This window comes from Protopterus annectens, chromosome 16.part0, assembly GCF_019279795.1.
Source record: "Protopterus annectens isolate FY-2018-M chromosome 16.part0, PAN1.0, whole genome shotgun sequence".
In the NCBI taxonomy this organism is placed as follows: Eukaryota; Metazoa; Chordata; order Ceratodontiformes; family Protopteridae; genus Protopterus; species Protopterus annectens.
In genome coordinates, this window is record NC_056750.1 from 173,768,282 (window position 1) to 173,790,106 (window position 21,825).

Here is a 21,825-nt window from a genome sequence, read left to right on the forward strand (position 1 = left end):
TCAATCTAATTACTGACAATGTTGAACATATATCTACACCCAGCTAAAGTCTGTCACTTCCACTTTCATATTAAATTATCACTTAAGGGTATTAATAGGATATTTGTGCTTTTTGTATAATATGAATAAAGAAAAATATGGGGGAGTGGGCTGAGAATTACATCACCAGCTATGTATTAACTAAAGGCATTGCAGAATTCAAACAAACTCTGTCTGTCATACCAATTAATACATTACACAGAAGGCTTTCATATATCAGTGAAAACTTTGTTCAACCCCATAGTGCCTTCTTTAGGCAATGCCAGTTTTCAAAAGTTTCTGACTTGGCAAAATAAAATCCAAATAGCAAAAAAAGCATCAATACTTAATGGTAGGAGAGCCTCAGCAAAGAAACTTCACTTCCTACAGCCACTGCTTACCCTGGAATGTGTCAGAAATTTCTGGACTTCATAAATACAAACTCTATGGACTTGTTAGTCAAGGGGAGTCAAAATCCTAGACTTGGTCCTCCCCAACATGGAACAGCTCTGTTCCCTACCAGTTGTAACTTCCTCCCTAATCAAATCGGACCATAAGTCAATCACATTTACCACAAGACTGAATCTGAAAGGATCTTCAAATACTGCAGTATGTGGAGATTTTGTGAAAGCTAAATCGAGTGATGACCTGGCTAAATTCAACAACCCCCCCCCCCCCAAATCACATGACCCCACTGAGTATGCAGAATCCTTAAGCATCAAATTCTACGTTCATGTGAATAAATGCACAGATGCATTCTGTCTCCCCAAAGCAAATATAATGCCAAATTTAACAATAAACTCCTATGGTTGAACCAAAATATAAATAGGCTCAACAATAAAAGAAAAAAATCTGATGTCTCACAATAATAAATGCAATTATAAAGATGTCAAAAATGCTTTTGCTAAACTTAACAACTAAGTCTGATGCCTGATTAAATCAACCAAAGCTACATATAAGGTAAAAATAACCACTAAGCCACCCAGGCAAACAATAACCATAAAGCCTTCTTTAACTATGTTAGAAACTTGAGAAACAATGCCCAGCACTGCAGAAAGCTAATAGTAAATGATATCACATACTTAGACATTGAGGACACAGTTGGTCTACTAGGGGACAAATGTAGGTCTAATATTACCCCCTCTCTCCCTTCCTCCATTCCCAGATCTCATACCCACATCTGCACCCCCCCCCCAAACCAACCCAAGAACAAGTCCTTAAAGCAGTTTCCAAGGCCATGAATGGGGCCAAATAAAATTCCAGGCTGCCTACAGACCAACCTGAAAAAGGACCTATCTAATAACATTCAGAGGCTATTCAATATCAGTCTCCAAGCAGGCTTTATGCCAGATGAATAGAGGACAGCCAAAGTCATCCCCTGCACAAAGGTGGGTTATCAAAGGACCTGGGTAATTATAGACCCATAAGCATCATAAGTAAGGCTATGGAGAACATCATTATGGAATTAATAAATAAGGACATAGTTAACTTACAAACTCTTGACCCAAGCCAGTTCAGTTTTGTCAAGGGCATATCTCGCCAGTTTACCCTGGCCAGCTTTTTCAAGAAGGTTACTGAAGCAATGGATGTGGAAAAATCAGTATACACTATATTTCTAGACCTTGTAAAAGTGTTTGAATCTGTTCCACACTTAGATATTGTTGACAAGCTCTCTTAGCTAAGTGTAAATCTCTATGTAACTCATTGGCTAGCAAACTGTCTCACATATATAGGGACATTACTGTAGGTGGCTCTATTTCCTCTGAAAGACCTAAGCTGTTGTTCTTAGGAATTTACTTCTCATAGGTCAAAGTTGACATAAAGGGTTTGTGCTGACATTTACAGATGACAATAAACTTGGTGCTACCATAAACTCTCCAGAGGATAGTAAGATCATCCAAGAAGGTTTTTCCCAAACAAATTGCTGATGTCATAACCATGGACTAAGACTAAATGCCAAAAAAAAAAAAAAAAAAACGCAAAATGGTCTTCTTTGGCAAGCATGGCTTCCCCTGCATCTAATCACATTGACAACACACCCCTAAAAATTGATTCAGTAGTTAGGGACCTGGGAAGCTATATGGACAACAAACTGTCTTTCAATCACTATGTGCCAACTTTTGTAAGAAAGTCCTTTTTATTGCACAGTTTATTAGCAAGAGTATAGCATCTAGTCTAGTGATGTGAATATCCCACTATATTCTGCCATTATTAGGGCAATCAGTGAGTATAATTACCCTTTCAGTTTGCTCCTATCCAAACATGTAACACAACAAACATATTTTTCTCACCAAGAAATTCAAGTGTCTAAATCATAAAAACGACACCTTCTTGAATGGCTAAGTAACTGAATGAGAGAGCATCTAAGTAACAATAACAGCATACTTTACAACAACATCTAGTACTATAATTACTGTGAGTTCACCCCCCCCCCCCCAAAAAAAAAATGTCAGTGCAAGACGTAGAATAAATAATTAATATAAGGTAGTTTAAACACACTAAGGTCTTCCTCAATGGAATGAGATAAATTAGTAAACAAAGAAGTCTTGCTATCCTCACCCGTCTCCAGTACGGTAAATTTAATATCTTTAGAAAGCAACATATCCCAGACCAACTTATCTCACTGCAGACCCCCACCAAACCAGGTCCCACACATCCTGAAACAGCAACAGACTAACTCTCCAACCACCTAGGACTTAAAATACTATATAGTAACTTAAGAAGTCTCCATAAACAAAATCACAGAACTTCATGCCTGTATAGCTCATTACTCCCCTGATCTGTTCATAGCCACAGAAACCTGGTTAAAGCCAATTACCAAAGCTACAGAAATACTCCCACCAGGTTATAATATAATCCGACTAGACAGAACCAACAAAATAAAATCAGGCAGAGTTGTTTTATACAGAAATGCTTTAGATCTCTCTACTTACTATGATACTATTCCCACTTTCAGCAATGCTGAACTTCTCGGACAGAATACTCACAAATCTCTAGCCATCATAGGTCTCTACATATCATCTGGTAACAAAATTCCCATCCAGGAAGATATTGTCTCACAGATCTTGGCCAACATAAGACTGGAAACCATCTTGCTTGGAGATGATAACGTAGACTGGCAAAAGATAACTCTACAAAGCCCAACAAATTCACTTCAGCTACACAGCTTTTTTTTTTTTTACTTTATCAAGACTCCATCTAGTATTAAAAAGGCCACATCTAAAGAATCCATCCTAGAATGGATTTTAACATTCACCCCAAATAATATTGCCACAAGTAGCACCCTACCCGATAGCTTATGCGACAGTCAGCTAAGTTGCATAAGCAAACGCCCCAGAAGGTTCACTGCTATAAACACAGTCAGAAATCTGAATAACTTCAATAATGAATCTTTTACTTCCAGCCTGCTCCAGATCAACTGGGTTCCGTTTAAAACACTTCCATTTAAGGAAGTAGTAGACACATTTAATGCAATAATTTTAAATGTTCTAGCAGAGCAAGCACCATTAAGAACCAAAAGCGTTAAAAACCAACCAGCCCCTTGATTTACTTAAAAAACAAAGCAGCTCATGCAACTCGGGGATAAAGCCTGGAAGGCATGGTTACAAACAAAGTTTTAAACATCCCTGTAACAACATAAACAGTTAAGGAACCAGATTAAGCAATGCACAAAACAGGACAAAAAGCTTATTACAGCAACACCTAAAATTAATCATCAAGCAATCCAAAAAAATTCTGGAAAATCAACCCAACATAGCCCATCCCCAACTAATAACTTTTTTTAAGTACTGCTTCACAGTTTAATTTGCATTTTATACATATGGTAATCTCCTTCATAGAAAAAAAAACATAATATCAATCCAACCATCCCACCTCAATCACTGAATCCACAACAGACCTTCACTCTTACTCCAGTGCCAACATCTACAGTTAAAAAATACCTACACCCTTAAGACAACTACTGCCCATGACAAACTTCCAATACCTCAAACTCACTGCATATAGCTTTGCATATCCTGCCTTGACTGTAATAAACCACTCTACCCAAGAAAAATATGTCCCTACCTTATGGAAAAAAATCCTACATAATACCCCTCCAGAAAGGCGGCTCATCAGCTAAGCTGACAAATTATAGACCGGTCATCATTCTCTCACCCACCCAAAATACTGGAAAGTACAGTTTTGTACCTACCATAAATGTAGAGTGTTTCCACTACTGCAGTCATCACTGTTGGGTTATCTGCCATCAGGCGGTTCCACAGTCGGCCCGAGTTCCAAAGTCTTGGTCCGGCGTCGGTTGTCGTCACTTCTTCCCTGACGTCAGAGCGTCAGGGGTATATATGACACAGCCGATGCCATTTTCTTCAGTTTTTCTTGCCCCAGATGTCAGGTGCCCCCAAAAAGGAAGGCAAAACATATTGTTAATAAGGCCTACATAAAAATATGAAACAATACCTTAGTCACAAGCAAATACATCCCATAGGTTGTGAAGGATAGAAAGGTATACTTTTGAACATACATATATATAAATATACAGAAGCGGGGTTGGAGGTAGGGTAACCTGGACTGCAGCAGTGTGAACACTTGAACATCTACATTTATGGTAGGTACAAAACTGTACTATGTTCATCGTGTTACACTGCTGCAGTCATCACTGTTGGGTAGAATCCCAAAGCTGAGGTTGGGTGGCTGACTCTATATAGCATTAGGAGTGGCTATGAGCCCCTGTAGAACTACAATGGCAAAGCCAGCTCTGGATTTGGAGTAGGCAGGTAAATGGTAATGCTTGGTAAAGGTGTGTACTGAGCTCCAAGTTGCAGCTTCCAAAATGTCATTTGTTGGTACTCCTCTAAGGAAGGCTGTTGAAGTGGCAGTTGCCCTAGACGAATGAGGCCTAATGTTATTAGGCACAGTCTTTCCATGTTGTGAGTAGCAGAAACGGATACAGTGTCCTATCCACTTTGAAATGGTCTGTTTTGAAATAGCCTTTCTCTGTGACCCAGCAGCATATGATACAAACAGTTGCTCAGTTTTTCTGAAGCTCTTTGTTTTGTCCAGGTAGTAGTGTAACTGTCTGTGGATGTCCAAGGAATGCAGCAGTCTCTCCCTTTTGTTCTGGGGGTTAGGATAAAAGGTGGGTAGGTGAATGGTTTGGTTAAGAGCCACACTGGATACCACCTTTGGCATAAAGGTAGGGTTTGTTCTTGTAGAAACCCTATCTTGATGGAAAATGATGAAAGGTTCCACTGCCATTAGTGCCTGCAACTCTGAGACTCTCCGAGCTGAAGTTATGGCCAACAGTAAAGCAGTCTTCCATGACAAAAATTTTAATTCTGCTGAAATGGCTGGCTCAAAAGGTGGCAGAGTAAGTTTTTCCAAAACAAAATTGAGGTCCCAAGTTGGTGTTGGAGCTCTGCGGGGTGGTCATATGTTTTTAGCCCCTCTGAGGTATTGTTTTAGTAAAGGGTGTGAAAAAAATAGGAGGATCCATGTTGTAATGGGCTGAAATAGCTGAGGCATGGATCTTAACAGATGAGAAGGAAGGGTCTTTGTCCAGCATCTCAGTCAGGTATTGCAATATTTGAGGAATATTTGGGACAAGAGGATTTAGGCCTTTTGCCGAGTTCCAGGCGCAAAATCTTTTCCATTTTTCTGAGTATGATTTCCTGGTGCTGGGCCTCCTGGCTTCCAAAATAACATCCATAACAGCTTTAGTTAGTTGGGTAGGCTGTTGGGTTAAGTAATGAGCCACGCAGCCAGATTTAAGGTTTTGAGCTAGCTGTGTAAGATCTGATTGTTTTGTTGAGTCAAAAGATGAGGTATTTGAGGCAAAATCCACACTGTACCTCAAGCCATGTTCCTTAATATTGGGTACCAGTGTTGTCGTGGCCAGTCCGGAGCAATGAGGATCATTTGTGGCCTCTCTATTCTGGCTTTCAGGAGTACCTTTGCTAGGAGAGGCAGTGGTGGGAAAGCATAAACTTTTAGTTCCTTCCAGCTGAAAGATAGGGCGTCCACTTTCCACGCTTGTGTGTGGTATGTCCTTGTACAAAATTTCTGTAATTGGTAGTTCAGAGGAGAGGCAAAAAGATCTATGTCTGGGCTCCCCCATTTCTGAGTTATCATTGAGAATACTTGTGGGTTTAGCTTCCACTCAGGAGGATCCATCATATTTCTGCTTAAGTTGTCTGCCAGTGTGTTTTTCTTTCCTGGCAGGTATTGTGCTTGCAATTGAACTTGATAGGTCAGTGCTGTGTTCCATAAGGTCATTGCTTGTCTGCATAGGAGGTAGGAATGTGTGCCTCCTTGCTTGTTTATGTACCACATCACTGTGGTGTTGTCCGTCCTTAGTAGTAGTTGTCCTGGCTGTAAAAGGTCCTTGAAAGCTGCCAGGGCATTTTGCGCAGCCAGCATCTCTTTTTGATTGATGTGTAAATGCATTTGGTCTGTGTTCCACTTGCCCTGAATGCATTGTCCCGCCATGTGTGCTCCCCAGGCATAATCCGATGCATCTGTTTTTATTGTCTGCCTAGCTGTGGGTAAAGTGAAAGGCTGTCCCTTGTTGTGGTGACATGCCTGTGCCCACCATTGAAATTCCTTTTGAAAGCAGGGATTGAGTGGTATTATCGTTTCCAAACCGTGACTGTGCTGAGACCATATACTTTTCAGATACCATTGTAACTTCCTCATATGCAGTCTGGCATATGGAATTAGTAGAATGCAAGATGCCATGAATCCCAAGGCCTGCAGAATTTTTCTTGCAGGGAGTTGGGTTTTTGTTGCCATCAGTTGAAAGTATTGTCAGTTGTCCTTGTTTGCCTGGCGTGAGGTAAGCCATCTGGGCCGTTGTATTTAGGCTGGCACCCAGGAATATTATCTGTTGTGAGGGCACTAGTTTTGACTTCTTTTAGTTTACTGTGTACCCTAGGCAACTTAACAACCTTCTTAGAAATGCCAGATGCTTTAAAAGAATGTCTTTGCTTTCTGCTTGAATAAGGCAGTCATCCAGATATGGAAATATTTGAATGTTCCTTTGTCTGCAGTATGCAATTACTGGTGCCAGGCATTTTGTGAAGACCCTGGGTGCAGTAGATAAGTCAAAGGGGAGTGCAGAGAATTGGCAATGCATTGAACCTGCTAAGAATCTGAGGTATCTTCTGCAATTTTGTCTGATAGGGACATGCAGGTATGCCTCCTTGAGGTCCAAGGTTACTAGCCAAGTCTTCTAGCCCACCATGGGAAGAAGCTGCTGAAGTGTCAACATTTTGAATTTGGGAACTTCCAGATAAGTATTTAGAGCAGAAAGATCCAGAATGGGCCTCCAGGCCTTGTCTTTTCGAGGAACCAGAAAGAGTCTTGAGTAAAATCCTTGTCCTTGCTCTTGGGATGGTACCTCTTGAATAGCTTCCATGTCCATGAGTGCTGTAATTTGCCTTTGAGCCTCTGCACATTGATTTGGTGGCAGATTTGGCATACCCATTAGTTTTGGTAAAGTGTGGAAGTGGAATCTGTAACCTTGAGAAACAATATTTAGAACCCATTTGTCTTTGGTGATCACATGCCAATTGTATGCAAAAAGTTTTAGTTTTCCTCCCAAAAGTGCTGCCAAAAGAGAGAGGCTTGGCAGCTGGAGGGAAGTCATTGGGATTGTTTTCTGAAAGTTTGTGGTATGTCTTCACCTCCTTTCTGGGCTGGAACACCCCATTGGCGGGGCCTATAAGAACCTTGTGCCTGACCTCTGCCCCTTGGGCATCTATAGCTGCCTCTCTGAGGTCTGTCTGAAGCTGGAAAGGACCAATTTTTTGTTGGCCAGTTCCTGCTAAAACGAGGCGGCTGAACCTGTAAGAAATCTTTGACCGTTTGCATTGATTTTGCCTTATCCTCCATTTTCTTTAATACTTCCTCTGCTTTTACTCCAAATAAAACATCCTGTTGCAAAGGTGCATCCAGTAACTTTACTTTTACATGATCAGGTAAACTTTGTTCTTTTAACCAAGCATGCCTACGTATGACAGACCCTGTAACTGCTGCTCTACAAGAGGCTTCTAAAGAATCAAATCCACATTGCAAAGTATGCTTGCCCACTTGTTCTGCTGCATGCAGTAAATCCTGAATTTCCTTATAATCAGGGATTTCTGAATTTGGAAGCATTTTTTGTTTTAACTGAGACATCAAGTATTGCTGATATTTCAGCATGTGAAACTGGCAATTTAAAGCTCTCATGGCTAAAGTGGCAGACGTGTATACTTTCTTTCCCCATCTGTCTAAGGCTCTGGAATCCCTTTCAGAAGGCATTCTGTATACACATCATCCACAATGTCTAGAACAGGAGGGATTGCCAGGTGTCTGTGCTGAGGCAGTAAAAGGAACTCTCGGAGCCTTTTCTTGGAATCTGAGTAATCCTGGCCCTCCCAATAGAAATGCTCCCTCATGGTATGTAAGGTTTCCCCAAAAGAGTAATCCTCTGGAGGGGAAGCTGAAGGAACTGATTCTTCAGCATCAGAATCCTCATAAGGGGGAAAAGAATATTCTTGTTAAGCTGAAGAGTCTGAAGATATGGAAACCTGGTCAGAGGAATCAGTGTCTTCCTCCTGTCTAGGCCTTTTTTCAGGTGGGGGATGGGAGCCCCTGATCAGGGTAATTAAGTCCTCAGCCATTTTGAGCATCTGTTTCTTAGGCATGGGGGCCTGGCTTGGAGAATGCTGAGAAGGTTTCTTAACTTTTAATGGAGTCTTAGTCTTAGTAAAAGATTTAATAGATGGTGTAGTCGGTTTAAATACACCTTCTGATAGTGAAGCCTGATCTAATGCGTCTGTAGGTAAGGCCTCTGTAGTGCCTAAAGGCAAGGTATCCTGTAGGCCTTGCGTCTCCACTAGGGAGTCGGAGGTGGCCTGTGCGTCTAAAGTAGCAGTCGTCAGGGGCTGCGAAGTCGCCTTGCTGAAAACCGGAGAACCGGCGACCGGCCTAGCAGAAGCCTCGTCATTGGTTCTGGATCTAGGTTGCCTGTCTTTATCTTTGCGCTTTTTATGTGGTGCGGTTGTCGGTTGCTCTGACGGCATGGTATAATTAAATTTTCTACCAAAATAAAGTCGGGCAAAATCAAAGCGACATTTGATAGTGCGTTTGTTAAACCTAGCACAAAACCATCAACCAGTGACGTCGTGGTCTGGGCCTAAGCATGGAATACAGTAAGAGTGGAAATCCTTATGAGGTATTTGCTTCCCACAAGAAACAGAATTATTAACTTTTACTGACATCGGTCTGAGGCAAGAAAAAGTGTCCACAATGGGGTACTTAGCTTTATAGAAGACTTCGGTCTGAAATTCGAATTGAAAATCTCAGGAGTCGGCCGACCGGCACTTGCGAACTGCTTCTGCTTCGGGCACCGCCCAGCAAGAAAGACTGGAGAAAATGGTGTTGGCTGTGTCTTATATACCCCTGACACTCTGATGTCAGGGAAGAAGCGACGACAACTGACGCCAGACCAAGACTTTGGAACTCAGGCCGACTGCGGGACCGCGTGATGGCAGATAACCCAACAGTGATGACTGCAGCACTGTAACATGATGAACATTGATGTATTCATACTCAACGTGCTACATATATTACTTCTCAAACTCCTCTTTCCTTTACAGCATGATTTCAGACCCAATCATAGTGCAACCACTGTACTTCAAAGGTTCTTAGCCATAATACATCAGACCACAAATTCAGGCCTTCTAACCAAAGCGCTATTTCTGGATCTGTCCAAGGTGTTTGGCACAGTAAATCACAAAATTCTCCTAACTAAACTCTCTTTCTATGGGTTATTGCCCTCCTCACTTAACTGTTTTTTTAGTTACCTCACTAACAGGTTCCAAGCAGTGAAATGGCAAGGCGATTTCTTCTTTTTCCTTCCTCTATCTGTTGGAGTCCCGCAAGGCTCCATCATAGGACCATTAGTGTTTAACTTACTTATCGATGACCCAAACGCATTAGCCAAAGAGGCCACTGTAGTACAACATGCCGTTGATTCCACTGTAATGTGTGCTGCTATGATGCTACCCATGCTCCAAACACTCACTAGAAATCCTTTTCCTCCATAGAAGCTTGGCTCGACAACTCACAACCCCCCACCCCAAAAAAATACATAAATAAATAAATAAACAAACTATTACTGTTCACTCATCTCTCTCCAAATAAACTACATGTAATATACTGTCATCCAGCAAGATCAATATATAAGTGGCATGCCATACCAAACTGTGATCATAGATAACCACCTGAAATGTAATCTCCAGGTTCATCAAGCCATAAAGAATACACATCAAAAGCTAGACTGCCTCTACAGAGTAAACCACAACCTTACTGACTCCACTAGACAAGACACTGCCACTTATTTTCTGCTCCCCACCCTATTATGTGCCTCTTCTATCCTAACCAATCACAACTCCATCTTATCAACCAAATTAGAGCAATGCTACAATAAAGTAGCCAAATCTGCAACCAACCAGTAATATAGATCACAACATAGATAAAACACAAAACTTGCTTAAACTACAAAATTTTCTGTTGTACTCACAATTAATTACAACCTTCATACTTCTGCACAACCATGAAAAATTCCCATGTGTTCACTCCATCATTCAACCTCACACTACTGAGAGACCTCTATGCTCCACTGATAAATCCTTACGTTCCATAATAAGAAGTTATGTACCTACCATAACGTTCCATGTTAGTTGTCTTCTTCTCGCCTTCTTTCTTGCTGGTTGGGTTCGGAGCCAATTCTCGGCTCTGACTTGGCCATCTACTAAAGCTCGAGAGCTATTTACTGGCTCGAGGCCTCTCCATATCCCAGAATGCTTGGCGCTAGATACCAAGATCTCGTTTGGCACAGCTAACACCATAGAAAATACAAGCACACCTGTCCATACTACAAGGTTTTCCTACAGTACTAAGATAGAGGAGGACGTAACCAAGATAAGACTCAGCCAGAGGAAGAAGGCCTCAAAAAGGGACTCTTCTCAGTCTGTCCAGGCTAGGGGGATGGAGGGTGGGATGCAAGAAAGAAGGTGAGAAGAAGACAACTAACATGGAACGTTATGGTAGGTACATAACTTCTTAATGTTAAGTTGACTCTCTCGCCTTCATTCTTGCTGGTTGGGACAGCGTCCCTAGCACCTTAGTCCTGGGTGGCTCATCGGAACAGACTCTTGAGCACAGTGGAACCAAAAGCAGCTCTACTCCTAGAGGTCATATCCAACTTATAATGTGAAAGGAAAGTATGAGGAGTGGCCCATGTGGCTGCGGCACAAATAGATTCCACTGGTAGTCTTGCTTGAAAAGCTACCGAAGTAGCTAACGCTCTAGTGGAATGACATTTAGGTTTAGTAGGGAGTTATTTATGTCTCAGCTGATAAATCAAAGTAATAATAGAGGACAACCACCTGGATAAGGTTACTTTAGAAACTGGCAGGGCCTGTTTGCCCTCAGCATAGGATAGGAAGAGTTGGTCTGATTTCCTTGTTTGCTTGGTCCTATCCAAATAAAAACGTAATTGCCTATGAACGTCCAATTGGTGTAACTTTTGTTCAGCTTTGTTCAAATAGTTAGGAAAAAAGACAGGTAGATCAAAAGCCTGATTCACCTTTGTTTCAGAAGGTATCTTGGGCAGAAATGAAGGATTAGTCCTGAGTGAAACTCTATCCTTATGAAACACAAGGTAAGGAGGACAAATACAGAGGGCTTGAAGGTCCGAAACTCTCCTAGCTGAGGTGATGGCTACTAAAACGAGAGTCTTCCAGGAGAGCAATTTTAAGGAACAGGAAGCCACAGGTTCAAAAGGGGGGAGAATCAAGGAAGCTAATATCAAGTTTAAGTCCCACAGAGGTGGGGGATCTCTGACTGGGGGCCTAAGCAAAATAGTCCCTTTAAGAAAGGCCATACAAAGTTTGTGGGACATGATGCTGGCTTCTGACAGGCTGGTGTGGAAATTTGCGATAGCAGCTAATTGGACCGTAATGGTGGCAGACGAGGAACCAGCTTGAAAGAGTTCTGCTAAAAAATCTAGAACATGATGGACAGGGGCTGGAAAGGGGTCTATATTCCTAGCCTCTGCCTAAATAGAGAAACATTTCCACTTACTAGCATAAGTCTTTCTGGTAGTAGATTTGTGCGAAGAAAGGATGATTTCACGCACCGGCTGAGAAATATGTCGAAGCCTGGCTAAGGTTGGAAGTGGAGCAACCAAGCTGGGAGGTTGAGAGACTGAAGGGATTGGTGCAGCCCGCCTGACTGATGGACCAAGAGGTCTGGCACTGGGTCCAGACTCCAAGGCTGCTCCAGCAGGTGACAATGCAGGAATGGGAACCAAATTTGTCGAGGCCAGTAAGGGGCAATGAGGATCATCCTGGATCCCAATGCGGTCGCCTTCTGAATTAGTTTGGGAATTAGGGGAAAGGATGGGAACGCATACAGAAGGCCCCGGGGCCAATCATGAACTAGAGTGTCTCTGGGCGAGTGCCCGGGAAGGGGGAAGAGAGTGAAGAAATTGTCACACTTGCTGTTGAGAGGAGTTGCGAAAAGGTTGCAGCAAGGTTGACCCCATCTGCAGAAAATGTTGTCCGCTACTGACTGATTGAGAGACCACACGTGAGACATGAGAATAGCTCTGTTAGCCTGTCCACTATGACGTTGGACTTCCCGGGGATGTGCATTGCTATCAGAAACCGTTGAGAGGAGAACGCCCACTGCCAGAGTCTGAGTGCTTCTTGACATAGGAGATAGGACTTGGTTCCGCCCTGCTTGTTGATGTACCACACTATAGACATATTGTCTGTTTGAATTGCAATAGTCCTGGTGGGTAGAGTGTCCTGAAGAGCTTGCAACGCTAAAAGCCCCTCCAAGACATTTATGTGCAGGTGGTACTCTAGAGGTTGCCAAGTGCCCTGGACAGTCCTGCCCTGAAAATGCCCCCCCTACCCGATCAGGGAGGCATCCGTGGTCACAGTGGCAACAGGAGGAAGAACAACAAACGGTCTGCCCTGAAGTACAAGAGGGGAGACCACCCACCACGCCAGGTGGTCTTTGCATGATTGAGTGATTATTATCTTGTGAGACATCGGAAGATGTTGAAAAGACCATTGGGTAAAAAGCATCCACTGAAGGATCCGCATGTGAGAATGAGCCAGGGGAACTAGTATGATTGCTGCTGCCATGAGACCTAACGGTTTTAGTACAAATCTGGCCTGAATCCTTTTGCACTGTAGTAAGAGCTGCATATGTCGGTGAATGTCTGACACTCTGTCTAGAGGAGGTTTTGCAGACAGATCTTTTGTATTTAATCTTGCGCCTATAAAGGTTAAAGACTGACAAGGCGACAATGCAGACTTATCAAAATTTATTGAGATACCTAGCTCGGAGCAAGTTTGGATGGTATAATCCCTGGCTCGCAGTAGCTGATGCCTGGTGGAAGTAGTAAGGAGCCAGTCATCTAGATATGGAAACACCTGGAATCCTTGCCATCTCAGGTGAGCCGTAACCACTGCCATGCATTTGGTGAACACCCTGGGGGCTGTGGTGAGACCAAAGGGCAGGGCTCTGAATTGATAGTGACTGGCTCCCAGCCAGAAGCGGAGAAACCTTCTGGAGCGCCTGTCCATTTTGATATGGTAGTACGCATCCTGAAGGTCTATGGAGCACATCCAATTGTCCTGACCCAAAACGGGTAGAATGGACTGAAGCGTGACCATCCGGAACTTCGTTCTTTGAACAGATTTGTTTAACCTGCTGAGATCCAAAATGGGTCTCCAGTCCCCTGTCTTTTTTGGTACCAAAAAGAACTTGGAGTAAATTCCGGATCCTTGCTGATCTACTGGGACTGGCTGGATGGCCCGTTTTTCTAGCAGTTTTGAAATTTCTGGCACTGCTTGTTCCCTTAGACTGGGTGGAACATCTGGAAGGGTCTTGGTTGTTTGTACAGGGGTGTGGTCAAAGGGGATTTTGTAACCCTTGGATATGATAGACAGCACCCATTTGTCTTGTGTGAGAAGTTACCAGGCTTCTGGGTACAGCAACAATCTTCCTCAGACTGCCTCCGAAGGTGGACAGTCAGGCAGCCTCTCAGGGGTGCTGAAAAGGTTTGTCAGAGAAAGATTCTCTGCTACCCTGATTTTGCGGACCCCCTCAGCTCCTCAGGTGGCATCTATTATTGTTCCCTCCCCTGCCCCTGGAGGGAAACTCACCACATGTGTTAGGCAAGACTCCCTGGGGTTTCTGAAACCACATTTTCCCACTCTTCTGACCTTTAGGGTATGGTCTAGAGGGAGTAGAAAAACGGACTCTCACAGCAGATAGAGTCTTGCCTTCCTGCTCACACCTGGTAAGGGTATCCTTCACCTGTGGTCCAAACAGAGCCAAACCATCGAAGGGGGTACTGGTGAAGGAGGCCTTACAGGGGTCAGCAAAGTTACATAACCGCATCCAGGCATGTCTTCTCAAAGCCACGCCTGTACCTGCAGCCCTATTTGCCCCATCAGCTGCATAAGAAATGAGACGCATGGAGGAGTTAACGATTGAGTTAAGGGTCACCAGCTGGGAGTTAATCTAATCTTGAGCCCCTGCAGCTGATGGATCCTGAAGGGTATCACCCAGTTCCTTGAGAAGATCCCTTTGAAGGCGGGTGAAGTGGCACAGATAATTCAGCAACCGCATGGAAAAAGTCGCTGAGGAAAACATCCGCTTCCTGTACCTGTCCATTGTCCTAGACTCTTTATTAGGTGGATGGACAGGCACTGAAGGGTCAGCCAACTCCTTCTTCATGACTGCTGCAACCACCATGGCATCAACGGGGACACCTTTTGTCAAAACTTGTTTGTTGGGTGGGGCTGTAATGAGTTGGTTCCACTGTGTCCGGGGCTGACCACACCCTTCAAGTCACTACTTCCATCAATGGGTCGAAGGGTGGAGACACCCAGGAGGTGGAAGGGCGAGAAACAAACGCGTCCAGGTATACCGACTCGTCCTCGGAAGGGTTAATGGCAGTCCAATTCCTCTTCTGCTTAAGGATCTCTAGGATGTCTGAAAAAGAGACATCCTCAGAGGGCGATCTTGGGGACCCTTCCGAATCCTCCAAGTTGGTATCAGATGTGACTGACTCAGGGGAGACGACATGTTTTCTCTTACATTTTCTCTTCCGAGAGGGCTCCTCTGAATGATCAGGGGAGGCCTCGGAAGAGGAAGATATTCCCAATGGGGCAACCTGGAGCATCTGTTCTCCAAGCTTGGGGTCAGGAGGGTGGGCAGAGACCGATGCAGGCACCATGGGGGAGGAGCCGATGGGGCCGATCGAGAAGCCGACTCAGGAGTCAGCACGATCCTCATGACCTCAAAGGCACCCCTATCAGTCAGAGCAGAAGGTCCCCGCTTCGAAGAGACGTAAACCCCTCCCGACACCGAGAGGGATGGCTCCGAGGCCGATGTCGGAGCCGAACTCACCTGCGCCGAAGCCACGAGAGGGAGAACGGGGTCGGACAAGGGTCCGATGCCACTCACCCCCTCAGAGCCAACGAGGGAGTCCCGATGCCCAGATCCCTCCAAGGAAGGAACCAATGAAGAGATCGGAGCCGACGAAGGAGCTGAAAGGTGTGATATTGGCTCCGACGTTTCAAAGATTCGAGCCCCAACCAGCTCTGGCTCCGAACACAAAGGGGGAGTCGGAGGAGGAACTGCTGAAGACACAGGGACAGCCACAGTCTGTTGAGAAGGGCTGGTTAACATTTTGGCCAGGGCCTGTGATTTAAGGAGTCTACTGACCACCTTCTCCAAGTCATGATCAGATAGCCTGGAGGACCGAGAGGAGTGGGTCCTATGGCTTCATTCAGACTGAAGCAATGGTGACCTCGGAGCCAAACGAAACAATTCTAGGGAAGGGGACCTAGAATGTTTTCGGCCCAAAGATGGTTCCGACACTAAAGCCGGAGCCAACTGAGGTCCAGAGATGTCGGTTCCAGCTGGAACCGAAGAGGAGGCAGATGCTCCGCCCGGCAATGGAGCGAACTGGGAGCCGACGGCCTGGCAGGCTTTAAGGATTTCCCCGACTGAGATTTTGCCGGGGATCCCTCTGGCTTAAGTAAGCCTCTCAAAATAAGCTTGTTCCTACCCTCCTGCAGGACTCTAGGGCTGATGGCGTGACAGACCGAGCAGGAGTCCTGCAGGTGTAGGGAACACAAGCAATAAACGCAAGAAGTATGACCATCCGTCAGAGACATCTTCTGACAGCACGAGTCACACTTCTTGAAGCCTGAAACTTTGGTATCCTTGGACATACTGGCAAGGGGATACCAAAGAGAGAATATTAAACTAGTGCTTAAACAAGGCACACAGGAACAGTCACACACCCGCACTAGTTAAACTAACAATAATAACAACAAAAACTATCACACCACACTTAATAACAACAAAAACTATCCACTAATAAATATATATACAAATATTACAAGGCTAAACACTACTCCTATTAGGTACAAAAATAGGTGGGGTTAGCCACTAAAGAGAAGAAACGGGGGGGGGGGGTAGAAACTCTCTAACAAAAAACGAGTTTCCTGAGTGGGACAAACTAGGGGATACACAGTCTAATTATACTAAAAGGGAAAGACTATCTATATATAAGAAAAATACAAAGGTAGATTTTAAGCTAATAAGACTAAAAAAGATTAATACGACCTGAGCCAGTAAAAACGCAACCTCGTAGCTGAAGCGGCAAACAAGATCTAGGTATCTAGTGCCAAGCATTGTGGGATATGGGGAGGCCTCGAGCCAGTAAATAGCTCTCGAGCTTTAGTAGATGGCCAAGTCGGTGCTGAGAATCGGCTCCGAACCCAACCAGCAAGAATGAAGGCGAGAGAGACGACTTAACATCTAAACTTAATAACAATGCAGGATATTCCCTGTATTCAAACTGCATTTATAATAGCTGGAATACAATTACATTCAACTTAAAACAGCCTACAACCTGAAAGAATTTAAATGGCAAATGAAGCAACACCTGACAGATAAATGTCTCGGCACCTGCACAAACCCTGGTTAAAATGGCACTAATACAGCTATATGAATGTGTGCCATAACTCTGTGCTGCACGTAACTTACTGTACTATTATTACAAATAAACCCCTCTCTATCGTTTCGTCTTCCTTGCTTCTCCTGGAGAGGGAGTCTGTTCTACAGATTGGGGGAGTCTCTGGGACACAAATCTGTCCCACCAAGTCCTATTGATATCACAGCTCAGGTTAGGTCAGGCATACTGGTTGCTCGAGTGGAGCTTGACTTGTGGATATACAACAGTCCCATCAAGGCGGGGTCTGAGATTGCTTTGTATGCCAGACAGAGATCACCTCTGAGGAGTCTGTATGAAACTGAGTAGAGGGACTGGGCTTTTGGCCTATCTGTGTAGGGTAGGTGTTTGAGGCCCCTGTATACTCCTGGTGAGGAATCTCTGTGGTCTCTCTAGCTGCTGCATGTGCTTTGCGAGGTACATGCCGAAGGGGGTACTGTACTTAATAACTGGTCTTATGCAAACAATGTCCATGATATCTGTATAATGGAGCTTTTCTCCCTGAGCCTCTACTGAAAAATGGCACTGCTCATTTGGACTTTCCCAGTGAACAAATACCAATAAAAAATAAATAAATAAGTTACACTTGAATCTGGCCAGGAATTGACTTTGTTTTACATGGATGAGAAGTCTGTTCTACAGCAGTGGTGTCCTCTTTGAGACATACATGTCCATGCAAACCATTCTATTAATGTTGTAGAACAGGTTCAGGTCCCTCAATCAAATATTTCCAATACCATCTGACTTGTGGATGTGAAATCAGTCCATCAGTTATAGGTTAGAAGATGCCTTCTACACAGGTCACCTCTTAATCTGTAAGAGACAAAACAAAGCAATATGGTTTGAGGAAGTCCACGTTGGACATATTCTTTAGGCCTTGTATCCTTCTTGTAAGGTATTGCTATAGATGTTCCAATTGTTGCTTGTGCCTGACAAAGTATAAGCAAAAAGGGCCATTATACTCAGTAAATGGTCTTATCAGTACTGATTAAAGGGGGGCAATGACATCCCTGGATCTAAAAGTAATCCCCTTGTTTATGAGCTGCAGAATATAGAATGACAGTCTTTCTTCAACATTATTTCTCTAGAACAACTCCTCTTTCCAACATGAAGCTACACATGTTGTTATTTTCCTAAATTTATGAAGTTTTTGTATGACAGGGTCTCAGCATAGAAAGCAATATCTGTACACTTCATTAAAAATATCTACATCTGGTCAAAAAATAAAAAATAAAACAGGTCTAAGAAACTTTGATACACAGTTATATTTAATAATTTCTCTCAAGACAAATGAAAAATAACAACAAAGGGTGTCTAGCCCATAGAGTTTCTGATTTCATGCATGCTTAGGATGGAAAATAACAGGTGACTGGTAGTGCTGGGTGCAGCTTCAGTACAGTTGTGTACAACATAGGCAGGCTACACGTTTTCAGTCAGTGTTCTCATATGTTTGAATTATAACTTCATGGAACTGCTCCACATTGCTTTATTAAACTAAAAAACATGCTAATTTGCTTATTTAACTAAAAAACATCTGTAGCTTCCGATTTTGTACTCGACAACTGATTTTGTTTACATGCAGGTCAGTTTGATGTTGGAAGAATAAAGTACAAGTAAATGAGGACTAACACAAATTAGGAAAAAAATGGAGAAAAAGAATTACAAATTATTTCATTAGCATACCTTGCCCTTGAGCTGTGCGTAGATGATAGATCTTTGGTTTTTGAACATTACCAAAGGAGCCTTGGACAGAAGACTTGCATTAACACCAAATGGTAGCTGCCACTTTACAGTGATGTCTTTGACCGACGACTGTAATGCACATTTCAGACTCTGCAGGACCTGGCGCACAAATGTGACCACAAGATTGTTTGGGTTACTAACAGAATTAGTTCTCACTGATGATGTAGCTAATCTAGAAATACAGTCCATTTTGCATAGAATTTTAAATCACCACCAAAGCATAAGACCCAAAAGCAAGGCACAGTTAAATTATCTTCATAAAAAATTAAAAAAAAAATAATTATTTTATTATGAATTAACACCAATCACACACAGCTTTGTAGACTGAAAAAAAAGGCACAGCAGTGGCTCTCTGTGTTCAGTGACATGATAATCACAAAAACAAAGCTGGCTGTCACAAAGGAGATGAACTATTTACCGTACTGTTTTAAAGCTGTCACTATCATAGTTACATTGGGTTGCTTACCTACTATTCCATGTACTTTTGCACTAACATTTGGGAGTATTCTATCAAGTATTTAACAGATGACTGGTTTGTTCACTTTTATACTGTGAACAAATATTGTCCTTTGAAGGCTGTTGGTTATGGTGTTACATGCTTTAACATACACTCATTTTAAATTATATTAATTAAATTACTGCAGAAACATGTTTTGTGTGTTATTGCTGGTGATGCATTAAGACTGTGTAGTTTTTTCTATTTGATACCTGATTAACTCTGGGATACAAAGAGATTCTCTCTGCCTGCACCAATTGTCCAATGCACAGAATATCTGATTCACAGAGAAATGGTAAAGTTGTGCGGAGAATTACCACATTAACAGCTCATTTCAATGTCTCTGAATTTAGCACTGCACTGTTAGACCTGACATTCTCTTCCAGCCCATGATTTGTGGGAGCACAGATACCCCTTAACATGAGCACTTGCATGCGCACACACACACACACACGCACACACACACACACACACACACACACACACACACACACACACACACACACACACACACACACGTGCAGACACACACGCATGCAAGCACATGAACACATGCATGCATATGAACACACACGCGCAGACACACATGCATGCAAGCACATGAACACACACACATGCATGTATATGAACACACACACACACACACACACACACACACACACACACACACACACACACATTCATGCAGACATAAACAAGCCCATAACAGTCACACTCAAAGATACATGCAGTCATACATTCACATGCATACTTACATTCACAAAACCATACATGCACACATACACACACACACACACACACACACACACACACACACACACACACACACACACACACACACACATGCATTCTTAGACAAAAACAAGCCCCATAACACTAATGCACAATCTCATGGAAATAGTCATATAGCAAGTGCACACACACACGCACACGCACACACACACACACACACACACACACACACACACACACACACACACACACACACACACACACACACACACACATACACACACGGCTTCCCATACCCCCCCCAACAGGATAGACACACGCAAACATCCATTCAGCTTCATTTATACCTCTACAAACATGCGTGCGCGCACGGACACACGTACACACGTACACACACACACACACATATTTATACAGACATGCCTACACACATGCTCACACTCCCATGGCTCCATTATACTTACCTGTAGTCAAGGTGCAAGCCACACCTATTCTAATGGGGTGCACAGGTGAACATAATCAAACACAGCACTTAATTTTCCTCCTAGAGGAAAAAACTTAACTCTGCAGAGTAATGTCAAGTTAATCCAGTGATACAGCCATTTCCGGGGGAAAGTATATGGCTAATTAACATTAGCTACTCTCCCAGTATCATTAGTGTGTAGCTTCCCCAGTGAGATCATTCTTCACTCTATTGTCAGCATGGAAAATCATAATGAAAAAAGCAGTTTCTAAAATGGAAAAACTTAACTGTGATGCAGAAACCAAGTCTAGCCTTTCCCATTATAATAAGCCTTTTTGGCTCCTGCCCTAAGTCTTTGTAGCCACTGAGTTCGGGTAGCTATTCATATATTTGTTAAATGCACAGTCACATAAACAATCCATGATCAATATTTTATATATATATATATATATATATATATATATATATATATATATATATATATATATATATATATAAAGAACATTTATAAGTAACTTTCAAAACAGAACCATTAAGATTTGATGAAAGTATTGCATTAGTTCAAACTATGTACATTTTCTGGGTCCCTATCATTTTCTCCATCAAGCCCCCTACTCCTTCTGTAGCTCTGAAGATATAACAATTCCTCCTTCCTAAATGGTGGGACATGCTACTTCATACTACTGTGGGGTGACTTTTACAAAGAGAGAGTAACCCTTTCAGCATCTTTTCTTTATTTACTTCATCTTCTATTTGTTGGCCCTTTTCAGCCATGACCTGGACTCCCGAGGAGCACAGACATTCAGTTATTTACAGCTGAGAATATATAACTATTAGAAGCATAAGAAATAAAACTACTGAGCTACATGCTTGGATCACAAAACACAAGCCTGACAATTTCACTATGACTGAAACGTGTCTTAAATCCAGCATAAACAACTCTAAAATTACATCCCCCGGCTATAATATCATGCTTAATGACTGTATAAAGAGGGAAGACGGTAGTCTTGCTTTAATACTTCCCACCACATTTCCCCGTACAACGAACCAATACAAAATTCAGTTTAGCAGAGCTTCTTTTTACTTTCCTGAAAATAAACAAAGATAAGCAAATATGTATTGCTGTCCTTTAAATCCCTCTTAGCAACAGTACAGCTGCAGTGGAAGGCATTCTACACTACATAACCATAAGAATTCAAAAAAAAAAACTCTACTAGGTAAAGTCATTATCAGCTGATCAACTGGTTGGACATAACCTTTAACTCCCCCAAATCTAGCACA

The 21,825-nt window shown here is 42.9% G+C and overlaps 1 protein-coding gene across 1 annotated transcript in view; it reads right to left on the reverse strand.

Moving 5' to 3' along the window:
• LOC122790548 overlaps window positions 1-21,825 on the reverse strand; it is a 253,233-nt gene that overhangs the window by 219,924 nt on the left and 11,484 nt on the right. The window contains exon 2 of the mRNA XM_044058096.1: window positions 18,794-18,952. Coding sequence (XP_043914031.1) covers window positions 18,794-18,952 — 159 coding nt within the window. The remainder of the gene's footprint in view (window positions 1-18,793; window positions 18,953-21,825) is intronic.